The 18,358-nt window shown below is 33.8% G+C and overlaps 2 protein-coding genes across 2 annotated transcripts in view; both read right to left on the bottom strand.

The window, feature by feature from the left end:
* Window positions 1-15,374, bottom strand: part of LOC119086020 — a 100,909-nt gene extending 85,535 nt beyond the window's left edge. The window contains exon 1 of the mRNA XM_037196594.1: window positions 14,824-15,374. The gene's annotated coding sequence lies outside the window, so the exon portion shown is untranslated. The remainder of the gene's footprint in view (window positions 1-14,823) is intronic.
* Window positions 15,375-16,239: 865 nt separating this feature from the next.
* LOC119066013 lies at window positions 16,240-18,249 on the bottom strand. The gene is made up of 6 exons (XM_037168230.1): window positions 18,241-18,249; window positions 17,675-18,120; window positions 17,469-17,619; window positions 17,005-17,403; window positions 16,775-16,948; window positions 16,240-16,713 (listed from the first exon to the last, which is right to left on the bottom strand). Exons 1-6 carry the CDS (start codon window positions 18,247-18,249, stop codon window positions 16,240-16,242), a joined length of 1,653 nt encoding a protein of 550 aa, XP_037024125.1.
* Between the last annotated feature and the right edge of the window lie 109 nt (window positions 18,250-18,358).

Below are 18,358 nucleotides of genomic sequence, written 5' to 3'. Positions count from 1 at the left end.
TTTTCTGCGACTACCCTTAGATGGATTGTAGTAAATGGTGCAAGATAGTCTCATGAACAGTTGTGAATACTCATTTACCTTAGGATTCTGTATCCGGGATACAAACCAAAATTGAACGAAATCTCTACTTGTTTTTATGCCCTTCAAAAAGCTCGTAAGCCGATCTAACAAACTAAACTGCAATTAAGAAGTATTAGTTACACTTTTACCGGCATTAGATTTAAAAAAAATTGTAAACTGACCCGAATAATCGAAATGATAGGATCCATATCCATTACGCGCCCTCTGTTCAATGGAATATTATTAGCTATTATTAACTTGATGCTGCAGCTCTTCACAATTTCAAATACATCTCAATTACCAGATTTAAAGTGATTAAACAGCTTAATTGCCAGCGTAAATTGTTAATATTGGCCGTTACAATCGAATAACAATCGATTTAATTCGGTGTGGCTATAGGTCAATATTACCTACTACACATTATAGTTACAGTTCTATTCAATGTACTACACATCCAAATTCAAAACGAATTAAGTAGATAATTCACAAATTCAATGTGTCTGGCATCAATTCGCATTGCAATATTAGATTATAACGATCTATCATTATCAAAATAGACGGCTTATGTAATGTTAGTTCGATTAGAGTTGGTTCAATGGATACTATTATTAGCAGACTAAATATAATAACACAGAACAATGAAGGCAATGGTGAATATTTTTTGCTCTAACCGACTGATTTTATGATTCCAATAATATATATTGTTACTTGTATATCGACAGTGGTAAAGTGTGAGGTTTTTTACTCCACTTAATTTACTATCTGGTCCACAATCACCAGTTATTGTCTACAATCAAGAACACAAGCCTGGACATTGTTTAAATCGACTTTCCATTGTGAAGTGGAAGACAATAATGGCAAATTTGTAAAATTCATTGACAAAGGATTTTTAGAGAGACAAACCTCTGATGAGGATTTTCGAGGATTTTGCATAGTTTTCCAAGAATTTTTTTACAGATTCTGGATGTATTTTCAAGGATTTTTTTTGTCAATTTACGAGGATTCTTGAGGATTTTCTATGATTTTTCGGATTGTCCACGATGATTTTCTTTTGTAAAATTTGAAGGATTTTCTATTAATATTTGCTCGGCCAAATGGAGAAAAATTTGTTTTTCTTCATTTAGCAGAAACGGGTCTGCCACCTGAGGGTGCATCGGGAATTTGTGGACACACGATCTAACTCTAAAGGAGCAAAACTATGTGAAATAGCAGCCAATATAGAAATTTCAATAGAAAAACCTAAGATGCCAAAGGCCAATCCGGGCCCAGATGTCTTTACAATGAAAAGATCATTTAAACAATGTTTTGTATGTAAAAGAGCCTTTTTCAAATTGTTATCATTCAACGTCCTAACGGCTTTTGGGTAGCCATACCGGCGCTGACTGTTTCATTGACGAAATTAATATTTTTTTTTGAAATCTAAAAACGTGAAAAGTGAAACGTGTCCCAAAATAATCAAATTCAAGAAATTTAGAATTTTCTCCTCGTTTGGCTGAGAATGGTTGGACAACTAAGTTCGATATAATTGCCAACACAATCTGCTCACTTCATTTCGCTTAATATACATCCATATATCCTAACACCGGACGTTCTTTATGGACGTTGCCAATAAACTTAAAATAAATGTATTTTTGGTCAGAATATCCGGAAAAGCTTTCTCCGACAATGTTGAACAATATAACCAACAATCTTATTGTGACATACAGGCTTCATACAGCTACAGCTTGAAAGTGTATTCATTTGAATTTTTTAAATTCGCTTCAATAAAGGATTGGTAGAAAAAGCACACAAAAAACCAAACGGAGAGATTTAAAAATGCATATCCGAGCCCCAAATGAACACTTAAATTGGCAGGTGTTAATGATAAATTTAAAGTACCACAGTTTTTCATAAATAATTTCATGAGATTCGATTCCGATTGGAAACTATAGAAATCGAAAGAATTCTTCCGTAAACTCAATTTAGTGATCCTGTACGCTGACGCTATATTACGATATATTATGGTGGATGCCTACATTATAATGAAGTAATTATCGTTTGAGCTGGAGGTAACTTAATCAATTATTCTATATAACTAATCTATATCAAAGATTCATGATAAGGAGGGTGGAAATATGTAAATTTCGTATATTTACGAAAACCTTTAACCAACAATATTTGACTCGCAAAAATTCTGTCGTAACCCAAATACATATTTAATAGAGACAAATAATATGTAGGTGAAGTAAAGGCAACAAAGATGAGCGCACTAAATCGTTGCGAGAATCTAAAAAAAAATATTTTCCATAAATAATTTGACGCCTCGAGAATGTTATATTCCGAAGGAAATGTTTTCGCTTTTATGAGAAACGATCGATTTTGGTGTTATGTGGTATTTATCTTTATTATTATTATTGTTTGCTTTCGCCTAAGCTGAGCTAATATACTCTCTTCTTCTGTTTTATTTGGTAAAGGAAACATTAGTTTGCGTTATGATTATATTTTTAGTCGAGTAAATATATACGCCACTCGCGTACATATATACGATTTATGCGTTTAATGATGAAGGTTTCACTTAAAATCGGCCCGATTTTTATCCGAAAATGATTTATGATTCCTTTTTTCTCCAAGCTCGTGTACAACATCAATGAATTATGTTCTTTTTTTTGTGTTAACTTCTGTGAATGATACGGAAGGGATTGCTTTGGAAAAGGCTAAAGGCTAAAGCTTAAGAATAAATTTATTTAATTCGCTGCCAATTGAATGAGTGTACAATTAATTATGCACCTCGTTAGAATTAATGCTAACGACACACTTGTACATTTAATCTTAATAATAAATTCGTTTCGCATGTAATTTATTGGGCTTTTCGTACAATCTGATTGCCACAATTAATTACCTAAATTGACAAAGAACGGCACCACAGTAATACAAAGAAAAAAAAATAGCAACCTTAACCCTGGATATACTTACGAAATAACTTAATTTGAAGGTTACATCAAACATATCACACGGTACACCTCATACATACAAAATTCAATTCATTTGAGAATCCATTAGGCCGAAAACAAAAGGAAAGTCAATCTTAAACATTAAACACTTAACAAGACTCTTTACGCACATCCATTTCTATTATCCGAACTTGTGCACACAAAACTAAGACAAACAACCTTTACGATACATAAAAAATACTTTCATTTTCGTCATGCCTACGCTATACGAAAAACCATCATCATCATCAACTACAGCCAGCTTGACTTTAAGAGCAATCTCCATTAACCGAAACGTGTGGTTTTCCACAGAAATGGATAAAAGTGGTCTCCTCTCTGGTACAATGTTGTATATCCTTATGACTGATATTATTTGTATACAAAGTACACACACATTTACATTTATATCCATTACAAAGCATAATATTAGCCTAACTAAGCTCTATTGAGGTTTAACGAAAATTCTTTTCAAAGAACAAAAAACAGAGAGAGGAAAAAATCAGGAAAATCCATCATTCACATTATTTAACATAGAAAAGGAATAGAATTAAGGATCAACTCTTCAAGTCAATTTGGTGGGATTTGTTCAATCGGTAAATTCTATATTTTTGCTCAACATTTAAATGGGTGCCACTAAAGATTCTACAATCTCACTCATACATCAAATGGTTCCGTTTCCGAAAAGAATGCTTTGTACCTCTCTCTTATTTAACCTACCTTATAAATGCGTAATTGTTATTTGTTTACCGAGGTGAGAAAATAGGAAATTCCAACAAAAGCGATGTTTTTCATGGGTGCGTGCATGATGTGGTTTGCCATTTTTCTCCACGAAACGTAAACATCGATTGGCCATACTTTTTTCGAAAATATAAAGAAAGTGACAGTTCGATTGAGAAAAGTTCTATTTTCTCCCCACGGGAGAGGAAGTGCTGCACTTTTCTCACTAGAAATGTCAATCGACTAGTCGTCAAGAAAACACAACTTTCTCGTGGCCTATTGAGAGGAGAAAATAAGGCAAAACTCAACATACGCATGAAATAATTATTTGTTAACCAAGGGGAGAAAATAGGAAATTCCACCAAGAATGAAAGTTTGCGGCCAAGTTGGAATTTCCTATTTTCTCTCCGAGCTGTACACTGTACACAACGTTTTTCATGTTCACGTTTTGCGAAAACCCGCATTTTTGTCCACTTTGTAGAAAATAAAACAAATAACGTGTTTTGGTATTCCGCCATTTTAGGTGAGAAAATGATTATTTTCTCACCCAATATGGCTAACCCGCCATTTTAAGGAAGGAAATTATTATTTTCTCACCTAAAATGGCACCTCGCAGAATGACAACATAACGCCATTTTCACAACAAAGCTTCATAGTGGGCAAAATAAGGATTTTCGCGTCGCAAGCATGAAAAGTCTTTTGTTCAAAAGACGAAGTAAAAAACACCAAAGTAAAATACTGTGAAAACGTCGAAAACGTGCACAAATAAGTATTTTGTTATTTAATTTTAAGTATATCAGTTACTCCATAACATCTGACTTTAGAGATTCTTTATCGTGCTTTATTTCTACCCATATTCAAATTATACACGAAATATCCCATGGCATAATATTTTGCATATCAAATTTTTTTTGAAATTATTCATGACGATGGTATCGTATGGATTAGAAGGCAAAAAGTACTGTCGAAAAAGTTATATTGTTCAGACGTAAAGAGACTTTCTTTTGGATATTCTGAGATTATAATTTCAATGGAAAATTATTCACAAAAAAGGTTATTCCATTCATTATTCCAGCTCAAAAGAAAATTGCCATTGAAAAGGCATTTCAAACTGTCAGCAGTGAATTCGAATCCGCTCAAAGCCCTAAAAATCTTTTAATGAGAGCAATGATACATAACGAGGTATTTGAAATTTAATGAAAAATACTTTTGCATTCGAATGTTAATTTAAATGAGAAAGGTTACCTGGACGATGATTACTTACCGTAACGTTCCTTCTTTTTTTTCGGGGGGTGTAATCATAGCGTATCAAACAAACTTTTTAGAAAATTATTTTGAATTTATGTAATGACTGACATTGATGGAGTAAAATTTTGGGTTAGACAAAATGATACATAGACACTAGACTGTAGGGAATTCGATAGCAATCTCTACAAGTTGCGAATGTAAAAAGATAAATGGTTTTTGGAAACTCAGCAGCAAAGTATAATTGAATCGTTGAAAAGTTTTAAGAGATATGTTGTATGATTAAAAAAGGTCGTCTCGGCATCAAGGATATCATTGACCGCATAATATGGTGAATATGTACGAGATAACGGCATACATACGTATATACGGAAAACTTGGAGAATTTGATTTTGGTTTTCGTGTTGACGGAATGAGTTTAAGTGTACGGTTGGGTGATCCATGAAAGCAAAACAAAAATGTTCTGACCAATGACCATTCTTATCGAACGTTAAATTTGTATGGGTTCCACAATTATGTTAACCTTTCGGTATTTGGATGATGCTTCAGAAAAAAGGCAAAATGTACTGTTTCTACTTATTATTCCAAAGCCGAAAAGAATTCACATCAAGGCTTTTCAACTTTATCAATAATTCAATAAGTGATTTAAAAAAGAAAACCTTTTCCTTTCAATAACATTATTTCTTCTTGTTTATCTAACACAACTTGAAAACCATTCATCCAGTCGAAATTTATGTATGCCAGCTCGATTGACCATTTATCCAAATCTATTCAAAAAAAACGAAAATCTTTTCGTGAAAATCCTCTATGACACATTCCATTTCCTACATAATGTTCGAGAGGGAAAAAAACTTCATTTAAGTCGGTAACGAATCATTCGTGCTACACCAATGAACAGACAAGAAAAAAAGATCGAATATGATATGTCAGCATCCTTAATGACACGCAAAAAAAAGAGTGAAAAAAAGCAGAAAATTATTATGGAAAATAGCAAAAGGTTAAAGGGATCGAGGACAAATTGTCGGTAGGGTTTTATTATACAATTTTGTTGCCGTATGCGTTTATTATTAAAGGGAAGGATTTAGTATATCTGATTGACTTAACCGATGGAAATCAGTATCAAAAAAAGTCTCCTTCCCGGAAATGAAACGAAATAAATTCATAATGTTGATCGTATCGCATTCACTTGAACCTTACATCATGAATCAACGTGATTATTATGTCGAAGGAGATAACATGTGTTCAAGAAGGCTTTTCCCGGCTTTTCCTTTAAAGCTTCTATGTTACTACTTACATGGTACTTATGCTATGCGTCAATTGGCAATTTATTTTATCATGTACTGAAATACTGTAACACAACTTCAGAACGATTCTGGATAAGTCCATCGAAGCACGTGTAACGGTGTTACGTACCTAAATTCGGCCCAATTTCTTAGAATTTTTTTTGTTGTTGAAGGGAGATTGTTAAATCAGGGGTCTTACGTCAGAAAATACGTCTTGAGGTTCACAATGATTTGTTTTCATTTCATTTATTTTCAAAAAAATAAATCTTTAATTACACTGCTTTAAAACGAGTATAATAAACTATTGGTACGAAGCTGCCTTCTGTAGACTCCAGAACATCTATACATTCTATTGAACAAAATTTTGGAAGCTTTGTCTTTGGAAGGCAGTCTCGTATTTATTTAATGTTTTGGTTTTAGTTGTCTTATTATGCAAGCTTTCAAGCGACTATAATAAGGTATGGGTACGAGGCTGCTTCTGGTAGCTCCAGAACAAATACTGATATGGGTGATCCTATTGTGAGCCACGTTACAATTTTTTCTTTCTCTCTTTCTATTTATATTCTCCACAATCGGTTAAATGAAACAAAACATGCGTCAGCCACGTTACAAGTTAGCTTTTCATTTAGTTTAATAAGAATGAAAGAGAATGAAGAAAGTGAGAGAATGAAAGAGAAAAATGTCAGTTTTGATTGTATGTGTGGAACAGCTGAAAAGCAGTCAAAGCAAATTCATTCTGAAATTTCACTGCCTCTGACTGTTTGCATTTTATTGCTTTGATTTAAAGATTGGAGTTTGGAAGTTAAAACAAAAGAATGATTCATATGATATTGATAAATTTATCAGACAAGGACCTGAGCCACCCTTTAGGTGGGACTTAGTAGGTATTGCAATGTTGTTATACCTAAAGAAGAAACTAAATGAAGGATTGAGGATTAAACACTTACAACGACTTAAGCTACCCTTTATTTCAATCGGTATATGTGGCACCGATTTCTCAAGTATTTGGTATTCGTACTGCACCTTCATCAATATAATTTACTTTCAATGATTTGCATGAGTAAACTTTAGGTTTTGTTCAATTTTGGTGAAAATTCGATATTGAATATGCCGCAAAACAAACGATGTCATGTGGCGGGCTCATTAAACAAGAGGCAAACGTTGCAATACATTCTACAGGACTGCCTTGAATGACAGAGAGATTGAACGACTTGCAATTTATGTAAATGAAAATGGATCGATCCGCACAAATTTCGAACATTAATTCGTCCAATCAAAACACTGTGAAATCTATTTTATCGGTGAAAATATTTCGGTATTTTCCTGATAACATGCCACCTATTATCGCATTAAAATGAAATTCAATTATTGATAAACGAAATTTCGGCACAATAATTTTCCTTGTTACGATAATGTTATCAATTTTCCACATGTACATCGCCAATCCATGGTATTAGCTTACACAGTTATCGAGCATTTGTTTCGCTTTCGATAGCAAAAATGTAATTATGTTAATGTAATTTGAGCAGAGAATATGTACCCTTTCCGGTCAGGTTTCAATATGGAAAAGATAAAACGTGCTTTCATACTTGACAACAGCACAAGATGTGTTCAATATGCTGAATTTGAAACAAGAAATTCGACAAACACAAAATAATGGCTCAACTCAATTGGAAACATCTCGATTTTAGTTTTGCATTTTTGCATCCATTCTACACTGAAAACTAGAGAGAACTTTATTTCCTCATCGATTTGGATGACAGTTGAAACAAGAAACACGATACAGTCAACTAACAAAGGACATATTATTTATAGCATAGCCAGAAGGAGTTTGTCAAAGAAAATAAATGTCAGTTTTATGCTAACATTACCGTCAACTATGAAAACTTATATTTAGATTAAAATTGTAACAATTTCCCGAAGCCATGTTTCCTGTTGTATTATATTCTGTTTGTTCATGATTATCTCATTCACCTTAATGTGCTCAATTTAGTCGTTACAATAATAGGAGTTCTACGACTTTAAAAATCGCATGCAATCGTGTTTAACTTTCGTTTTCCAAGCGACAATCATCTACCATTCCAGGCACATAATTAAAGTGTTGGCATTAAACGTTTTTCAACATTCCACCCAACAAGCCAAGTTATTCCATCGCTAATGCCACTTATACAAACCATACAACCATTTCACGAAAAGCTTAAGTTTTATGTGTTATTTATGAACCTTTGGTCTTTTCACATTTTATGCTTTTAACTGAGTTGTTGTGATCCACATTACATTACGTGTTGTTTGTCTATGCTGAACACAACACCTATTACACTTCATATTTTTTTTTTTGTGTGTGTATGTGAACCCCTAGACGTGAACTCAAGTTCGTAATAAATTACAAACGTACTTTAGACTTCATCAAATTTAAGTACCTACTACACAGACGTAAAACTTTCTCATGATTAGAGTGCCGAAATACACAATTTAATTTGTTTTTTAGAACCGTTGTTGTTTTTAATGGCATTGTAATTCATTTGAAACTGTTTTTTTCTCGCTTTGTAACAGGGATTTTCGTTTTAAAACATTTTTTTCAAAAAGCTTTATTTGTACGCTGAGAATATTTATCGCGATATTTCGCTGAGCTCTACGAACGCTCAACATTTTGGTATTTCCTGCGGATCTTAAACCTCAATCAATTTAATTAATTTCATTGTTAGACATTCACATGCGATTGTCTTATAGAACGCAGAATCTTAGGCATAAATATCAACTGATTGAATCTATGACTAGAACAGACCTGATGCAGAGATTACTTTAGAGGCTGGAGTCAGAAAGGAGTCCGCATAAACTCCAATTCAATCGTCGTTAAACGGCGATATTATTTGTTAACGATAACGACGACAAAAGTAAGCAAAATGTCTTTGCTAACTTATTTGGATAGGAAAAAAAGGATTTTCAAAAAATCTTATCTTATTCAGAAGATATTTGAATTTTAATTTTAATTCACGCGACGAATGTAATTCGAAAGCAACGTTTTTCAGGAGAGCAAGTAAACGTTGTTCACAGTACTTGCAAACAGTCCAAGGAGTGAAAATGGCTACTTGCATACATGCGACATGTTTTGAATTAATGAATACAAACGTGGAGTTAATTTTCTCGCTCTTTTGCTGTTTTTGTTTTGTGTCTTTCGTATCATAATGCGTGTAAAATACTAATGCAAATTAACCTGTCATAGATGGCAAGCATTTTAACAGTTCAACTATCTGATCTATTACTTCATTTAATCGAAAAAATTTCAAAGATTGATTTCAGAAATCTTTTACTTCATTTGTTTTGACCACGCTTTTTGCTATATAAAACTTCATTTGTCAAAGCTTGTCGTTTATTATTGGTGTCGTTGTCGATAGCAGATGACAGCGGTTAATTCTCTCGGTATAGAAATTCACACGTACACAATTTCGTGGTTTATCAAGTTTTCCGTGGTTTTCAAGTGATGCAAAAATCTATTTTGTAAAACCGCTTTTCCGGCCATGAGATAAAGAAACAATTTATAAAAGGTAAAGCGGGCGGATTGACTAATTGGAACCATTTTGATTCATCAGCAACACCTTGAGTCATGGCGTGTGAGTTCATTTTTCATTTCATTTCTTTTATTTTCAAAAAATATTTTTGTACAGAAATGAAACACTTAGATCCAGTTCGTAAACAATTGTAAGGAGCGACATTTTACTAAAATTAAGGCCATTTCCTCTTATTTATCAGCTAATAGAAATACTGAGATTATATTCTATGGATGTCTCGCCAAATGTCAATAGAAAAATGACAGCTTCTCTTTTATTAATCTAAAGTACATTCATTTCCCGGCATTTCTTATCCAATATAAAACCCACAAAATGCAAGTGACAGAAAACAATCATCTGTACGAAGAAATGCAAGTGAATTTCAACAAAATAAATATCTCTACCGCGCAAAATATTGAAGAAACAGGAAGCAGATGAGGAAAAGAAGATTTCCAAATGTAAATTGTATTGTGCATGTCATGTTGCGGATATAATTTTATAACAAATTGAAATTTATTCATTTTCTTTTCATTGGTTTTGGGATTTGTTGAATGGAGTTGGAAATTGTAAAATGGGAAACTTTTGCGGGTAGAGAGATTTATTGACGGGTGTATATGTGTGTGTTCATTTTGTTCATTTATTTAAAGTAGGAATAAATGCGAAACAGTGGAAAATGTTGAATATTTATTATTTGCGCGGAAAATTTATAATGATAAATGTTCAACGTAAAATTTGATTGAAAAAGTTTTTTTGTTATAGACTTTTGTATACCGTCCTATTCGAATGAAAATTAAGTATTTTTTCCTTTCTCCACTAAATCAATTCAAATTTGCGATTTTAATCGAAACAAATTATTTATCTTTCATTTCCATCAAAGAACCGACGTGAATCAATAATAAGACACATTCAATAGGGAAAATATTGGAAAATTATTATTGCTGCAAAAAGTACCAATTGGAAAAATTTGCATTTTTTTTTTTCATTTCATTATAGAACCTCTCTATTTGAAAGAGGTACTTAAGCTCTGCGATGAATAGAAACGATCTGGTGGTTTTATAATATGTATAAAAGTTTTATCTCGTTTCATGTCCGTTCTATACTTGCGTTTCGTTTCATATAATGTTAGCTAACTTGAATTCTTGAAGAAAACTTCGGCAAAAATTTTTCTCAAACAATTGTTTGATGTAACCATCCTCGGAATTCTATTTTATTGTATTATGTTGGATGTGTTATTTATTCCGTACACCTTGCTTAATATAAGAACATATTTCGTTACTTTCTATAAAACCGACAACACAACAGTAAAACTTTTGTTTGCAAAAGACTTTTTGATTCTTTTTTTCCTTTCGTAAGTTTTGTTTTGTTTTTCAGCAGAATTTATACTGCTGAGTCTTAAGATAGTTTTTGTGGAAATATACTGTAATGAAACGGAAACTTGTGCTGCGGTTTTTATCAATTTTACGAGTGTATCTGTTTGAATTTTATGAAGCGTCAACAACGCAAAAACGTTGTATGATGAAAAAGTGTAAAATAGAGCTAAGTGAAAAGAAGTAGACGTCCAGAATGATGTACTCCCTTTGCACAAAAAAATGTAACATAAGACAAATTCGTTTGTTTTATGGGCCCTTTAGCAAAAAAAAAAGTGTAACAAGGCTGACTATACACTACACACCATTCGTATCTGTTTTATTGCGTTGTACAACATATAGCATTAAGTGTTATTATGTCTATAAGTTTCACACATATAGTGGAGGAAAATCATCCTAAAGTGAGTTAGCAGTGCCGTCTTAAATTATGATGAACGAGAAGTTAAAAAAATCAATTGTAAGGATTACGATGCCTGGGATTTTATATATTTAACTAAATATCGGACGGCTTTCCTGGCACATTGAGAGCGTAAATTATTTTCTTCATAGTACTCAGAAGATAGGGAAAGAGTACTTTTGGTATTGAGGTTGTAAAAACACTTATCGCAAGCACGGTCAGCACCCAGTTCTAACACGAAGAAATTTTGATGAAAAAAACATACTTTGTTGGTAGGAAGACTTTAATGTCATCTGTGGTCGGAAACGACGACAAAAGTAGCTAAGTGCTCTGGTCTATCGAGACTTTATAGCATAAACGAATGATGAAACTTATGAAGTAATAGATTTTGATTAAATCTGTTGGAAATTTCTTTGCTAGTGACATAGGCTCAATAATTATGGTGAAATGCTTGCAGTGAATATTGTGAATATTACAATCGCTAAACCGAACTAAACCGAAATAACGTATGCCCACCAGTTCGGTTTAGCGATTGTAATAGGAATTTTTTTATGATACCAATACTCAACATCCCTACAGACTTCCAAAAACCTAGGCAAGGAAGAGTGTCCGAAGTTTGAGTAGTAACGTCCCAAACTTAACTAACATTTGAGTATTTCTTCCCTTCTACTTTTTTTCCTAAAATCACTATAAAACTCATTCATATGCGAAACTAGCAATGAAGTCAAAATAATCGAATAGGAGCTTCTGTTTAACCTTCCTTTACTATCACCTGTTACCCTGTTAGGTTTTGTCTACTTTAGGATTGACTTGATAGAATTAATCAATTGAGGAAAGATTAAAAACGTTGATTATGACAATAAAAAAAACTTCATGCGTCGCTTATGTCTGGCGCCACAGCCGATTCCCCAACGGAAAAGAAGGCACTGGTAGTATAGTCACGTCAGTCATTCATATCAAAATAAAGTGGTGTTGTTTTATTGTAATGCCTCCAGCAAGTTTTTATTTTTTTTTATATTTTCATTCGGCAAATAACAATATAATAAAACGTGATGACGTACGAAATGAATGATGTCTTAGTCGCCGTAAGTGCAACTTTTGAAAGGAAGGGAATCATTTTCTATTATGTTTGTTTCCTTTTGGAACATTTGAATAGACTTTCCAGATATGAGCTCTGTATACACTAGAGCTGACAATATTTTTATTCCACACACACAAAAGGAGGCTTAATGCTTTTGTATTAAGTTCCAAGACATTTTTTTATTCATTTCAGTAAATCATAATTATGACGAATTTAAATGAAATACGAATTGCAATGCTAGGAACTGTACTTAAAAAAGAAAAGTTTCTTAATTTTCTAATAGAACATTTCTTAACCCAGTTCGTCGAATGACTTCAATTACAGATTGTAGCTGTAGTACCTGCAGTACCTGAAATTAGAGACTGTAAGCATCTGCATTGTTGAATGCATAAGAGATTAACAATAAAAAATAGAAATAGAGACTTTCAAACGGTGATGTAGCATTTTTCTTTCGGAATAGAAATTACTTGCTTTGTCTTACAAAAAAAAGATTTGTAAAGACAAAGAAAATGGTAACTTTACAGTGAGCAATGAGCAACTTCAGCTATTTCGAGTGTTCCGTTAAAATTGTAATTCAAAACCATTTGCTCAAGTCAAAGGTTTTCTTCGAAGTAACTATTCGCACACGAGTGCGAAAAGTCAATTATGAGACTACTAGCACATGATGACCAATTGAATACAAAATCTATTTACCTCACACTTTAAATATTCAGAAGTGTCGGAAATATCATTATTTAAAGAAGAAGGTTTTATGTATATCGGTTTACAACATATAACATAGAACATATGTTCCCTTTTACGAAATGGAACATAAAGAGCTTCTGCTTCCTTTTACAACCAGGAACATGAGAAGCTTATGCTTCTTTTCACAAACATGGAACATAAGAATCTTATGTTTTCTGTTGCAACATGGAACATAAGTAGCTTATGCTTCCTTTTACCACATGAAACATAAAAAACTTGTGTTTACTTTTACAATATTGAACATGAAAGGATTATGCTTTCTTTTACAAACATGAAACAGAAGAAGCTTATCTTCCTTTTACAACATGGAACATAAGGAACTTATGCTTCATTTTGTAACACAGAACTTAAGGAGCTCATGCTTTCAGTTTCAAAACAATAAGGAAAAGAATAAGGAACTAATGCTCCCTTTTACAACATGGAACACAAGGAGCCTATGCCACAAGTGTGCGAATAATCTATCAACTGACTATTAGCACCAGTGTGCAAATAGCAACAGCCGTTTTTTTTAAAACAAAAACATGGCTGGAATGGTAATCACAATGAAAACAAGAATTTACTTTGATGCAACGAAAAGATTTTTAAATGTGAAAAAGTTTGAAATGAAATTTAGGAATTATGAATTGAATGATTGAATTAATGTGGAGTATGCAGTAAATATGCAAATTGCAGCACAGATGGATACGGGAAAAAGTGATTGCACTGCAGAGTTGTCTGTATTTTCTCCACAATTTTATGCATATGATGACGCAAACGTAGTAAATGGGACTTGTGCAAAGTGGATCATTTTACTGATGGTACTTTGCACAACAAACCTTTTTTCCAAGCTCCAACTGTGATTTCACATTTCTACGACCGTTTTTGAACATTCTGTTACAGTACCGTTATTTATTGATTCTAGACAAATACTATCCAATATGTGGTACGTATTCAAACAATTTCACTTCAAAATTTGACTGTTCTTTACATTTATTTTCTGGTGCTTACATTGGTGACACAGGGGTCGATACAGCCTGAAGCGGAATACAAAAAGTTTGAATATATTTTCTTTCCTTTGTAAAGCAATTTATTCAATCGGTTGATTCAAGTGAATAAACTGAATGAATTTTTTTTTACAAGTTCCACAACTCAATCAATGACTGGGTTGTTGAATGAATGTCGAATTCGGTTCTATAAATAAATGTAACAAAGTCGAAAAACGTAAAAAAAAATTTTTTTTTGATTAAAATAAAATAAATTCAAAACAATAATAAAACTTTCGGAAACGACCGAAAAAAAACCATCAAAAATTTTCCTTTATAATTTTTTGATGAATCGTGCACGACGTGTACATGTGAATAATTTCCCAATAACAATAACGGTACGGGAAAATATATTCACTCAACTTCAGCATAAATAAAAAAATTTCTCACCCTATTAACAACATCAAGCCAAAGTCTATATTATATTCAATCTTGTGCCATGGATTTATACGCCTATTGCCAGTGTGTCACAATAAACTCAATTTTTAAATATTTAAGAATAATCGCGTTTTCTTTCTCTATATACCACACACACTCGCACGACGGAATAAAAAAAATCTCTTTTTAGGAAAAACAAAAGAAACCTTTACCGTAAAATGGAAGGAAAAATATTGAAAATAACACGCACGAAATAAACACTTTGTGATAGAAATGAACTTTCACTTTCACGGGAGGATCCACTCAATGTACATATATATATTCTGACGAATGTATGATATACGATTTTTTTATGAATTTATTCTATAGCATGAGTATATAGAACATACATAATATACGTTCTGCAAAATAAATCTGCGTGTTTAATACGAAAATTTGTAATCAACTTTTAGAGCCTAATATTTCTTAAGTGCAAAGTCGCAATCTTTTCAATATCATACAAATCGTAAATTCGGTGCCGTTCAAGTCGACCTTACCAGCGAGTTCATAAACAACAACTGAATTGAAAGTTTAAATTGAATTTTGGGTTTCAACTGAGGAGAACTTGGCCGTACACCGCTCAGTACACCTTTGCGCAAAATCTGATTCGTATGTGAGCAGGAAAAGGACGACAATTGTGAGCAAAAAAAATTTTTGCTCCCCGAATTCTCACGTGTTAACATTGAAAAAGAACAAAAGCATAGGTCGTGAACAGGTGGTTTTTTGTTCGCTGGCATTTTTTTTTTGTCGTTACTACGTTTTTGTTTATTCTCTTACATTTACGCAATGTTATGCTTCAATTGATTGATTTCATGTGCTGTCTGTATAATATTCGAGGAAATTTTTCCTTTTTATGATCTTTAGTATCGTAAAGCCTGCGAAAATTTGTTTGTAAATAGAATCGCAACAAAACAAATTTTGGTTCGTAGGTTAGTACGGATGCTGGATGATATTCCATGACAATATTTTCGTAAATTCAAACTATATTTATTAACGGTGGAAAGAAATGTATTTTTTGAATTTGGAACTTACAGTCAGAGGCAGTGAAATTTCAGCATGAATTGTGACAGTTGGGATCAAAAGTCGGTCTATTCCATCTGTCAAAATGACATTTTAAACGTCAAACCAAAATTTAATTTACTTCAGCTGTTTTTCACCTGATCAAAACAGTTTTGATGGTTTGTTTGGATCAGCTGAAAAACAGCTGAAGCAAATTCATGCTTAAATTTCACTGCCTCTGACTGTACGTTTCGACGAAATAATTTTTCAATTTTCCACCGATTTACTTGCACGGTCGCTTTTTATCAAATTCAAAACATGTTTCAGCTCTTCCGAAACATTCACGTACGAAAATTTTCGTTCCAATGATTCGAAATCTATGATTTCCACCTAAAAAGAACGTTTCATAACTTGTATACCACAACCGTACGAAATAAGGGCATTACTGACCTCATCTCTCGGATCCTCTTCATGCGACAATTTATTCAAATACCGTTCGCTGAACGCGATAAGACCACACCACGACCGAAAATTCAAAACTTTGTGATCATTTTCGTTCATGCAGAGAATATCCAAAATTTCAGTGATTTTCTCGGCTGTTCCGTAAAATCCTAGAGCATCGGACAAAGCGTTCCGAACGTCGATAAATGAAATAGTTCGCTCTTCGTACTTTGGTTTTGGATGGGGAAAATCGGTAATGTGTTCGGGATTCGGTTGACTCGTTTTACCTTGAGTTTCTTCGGTCGGGTCTGGTAAGAATTTCTTGAAAACGAAACGATAATGTTGCTTCCGATGCTCTGATATCCAAACGTGCTTGCTGATGTATTGGAATGGTGTCATAGTTGCGAGCTCGTAAGTATTCACCTAATCAAAAACAATTAATTTCGTGACGGCAAACTCGTTAAAGAAGTTAAGTAATCCTTACAGTCAAGCCAAATCGAGCTGATCGTCTCGTATATTTTCGTGGCATTTTCAACCATTTTTCGTTATCCACCTCAGTTATGTCGATAGTTTCCTTGAATTTTCTAAGCGCCTCGCTTTCATATTCAAGTTTTTCCGGAGGAATCGTACGAAAGGCTTCCTGCAAAGCTTTACTCATCTACAAATAGGATTAGTAGTCAAATATCTATCCAGACGAAACGCCATTGATCGTACATATCGCTCAAAATTACTCTCCACCACATCTATATTCAGTCCACATCGCAAGAATTTCAAAGCTTCTTCGCTGATAAAACTCGATTTTAAATATTCTTCGCGCGAGTCATTCGATTGACCTTTCATCAACAACGATAATCGGGGTATTCTCTGTTCATTCGGTATCAGTGATGGTCTGCCACTCGGATTCGGTGAATCGTCAGGACCCAATGTTGCTATTTGCGTTTCTGGTTCTTGGCTAACTTGAAATGTAGTAGTTGCTGGTACCTTTGACTTCTTCGATTTACGCTTTCCGCGTCTACGCGGCTCATCCCCTTCGTCTTCAACTTCATCCTGATCATTTATGCACTCAATTTGATTAGCTTTGGCTTCTGCTTCTAATTTTGCCTGTTGTGCTTTCTGTGGAAGATCAATTTTAGTTCCAAATGAAAATGAACATCGTTACGTCGTTAGCCAAACCAAACCTTTTCTGCAGACTTTTTTCTCGCCTCGATTTCGCACAGTCTTTGATTTTTTGGTGGAGAGTCTGTTTGCTGGGTCTTTTCTTGATTCTGTACGCTGGGTGTAAGTTCAGACGAAGCATTCCAGAATAATGTTTCTTGACTATGACTCCTCCTAAAATATTAAAATTTAGTTTCCATATCAAATCTACAACCAAATTTCTCAATGCCTCAAGTCCAAAATCAGCTGCTTTCTCTCCTTCGCCATGCTATTAACCGGATCTGGCGTAAAACAACGTCTCGCATTTATATGCGAACCGGCACTAGTTCGTGTCCGTCCACTAGCTACCGTCGGCGTTGGCGTTAATGGACGCGAATCCGAGCCGGTGTACCGGCGAAAGAACTCCTCCGGAATATGTTCCTGAATGTCACTGTCAAACACATCAATGTCGTTTCTACCATGATTCTCCTCCCGATAGAAATGACCTTTGCCTTCACTGATCCAGGTCTCTTTAACTTGTTTAACAACATCTTTCACTTCATTCGGGCCAGGATGATTGCAAAGAATGGAACATCCTTTCGAATAGGGATTGAATAGACCGCCGAACGGACGCAAAGAAAATTGAACTGGCTTGGCAATCGCACATTTCGATAAATTTAGTACATCGGTAGTCTGCTGTGGTAACGACAGTTTATGTTAAATGGAATGTAAGGCGAATATAAAGAAAGGGTTGTGGACCTGCTTGTGACGATGAATTTTCTTTTTGGGGCTTGCTATTAAGCCGGTTTTACTCACAGAACTCATTACTTCTTGCTTACAAAATGACTAGTGGACTGTTCTCAGTTTGTTTGATCGATAATTCAGGTTAGCCAGCATACATAATCTGCACAAGTGCATAAAATGAAAAAAAAAC

Source organism: Bradysia coprophila, chromosome IV (genome assembly GCF_014529535.1).
Source record: "Bradysia coprophila strain Holo2 chromosome IV, BU_Bcop_v1, whole genome shotgun sequence".
In the NCBI taxonomy this organism is placed as follows: Eukaryota; Metazoa; Arthropoda; class Insecta; order Diptera; family Sciaridae; genus Bradysia; species Bradysia coprophila.
The sequence above is the reverse complement of the archived record's forward strand: the minus strand, read 5'-3'. Positions and strand labels throughout refer to the sequence as shown.

Bases quoted from the DNA above. Each gene is read 5' to 3' on its own strand.
- LOC119066013 (XM_037168230.1), bottom strand. The intron at 17,620-17,674 runs GCATTGAGAAAT...TTAATATTTTAG, and splicing joins CAGCTGATTTTGGACTTGAG to GAGGAGTCATAGTCAAGAAA. The intron at 16,949-17,004 runs GTACGATCAATG...TCCTATTTGTAG, and splicing joins AGAGTAATTTTGAGCGATAT to ATGAGTAAAGCTTTGCAGGA.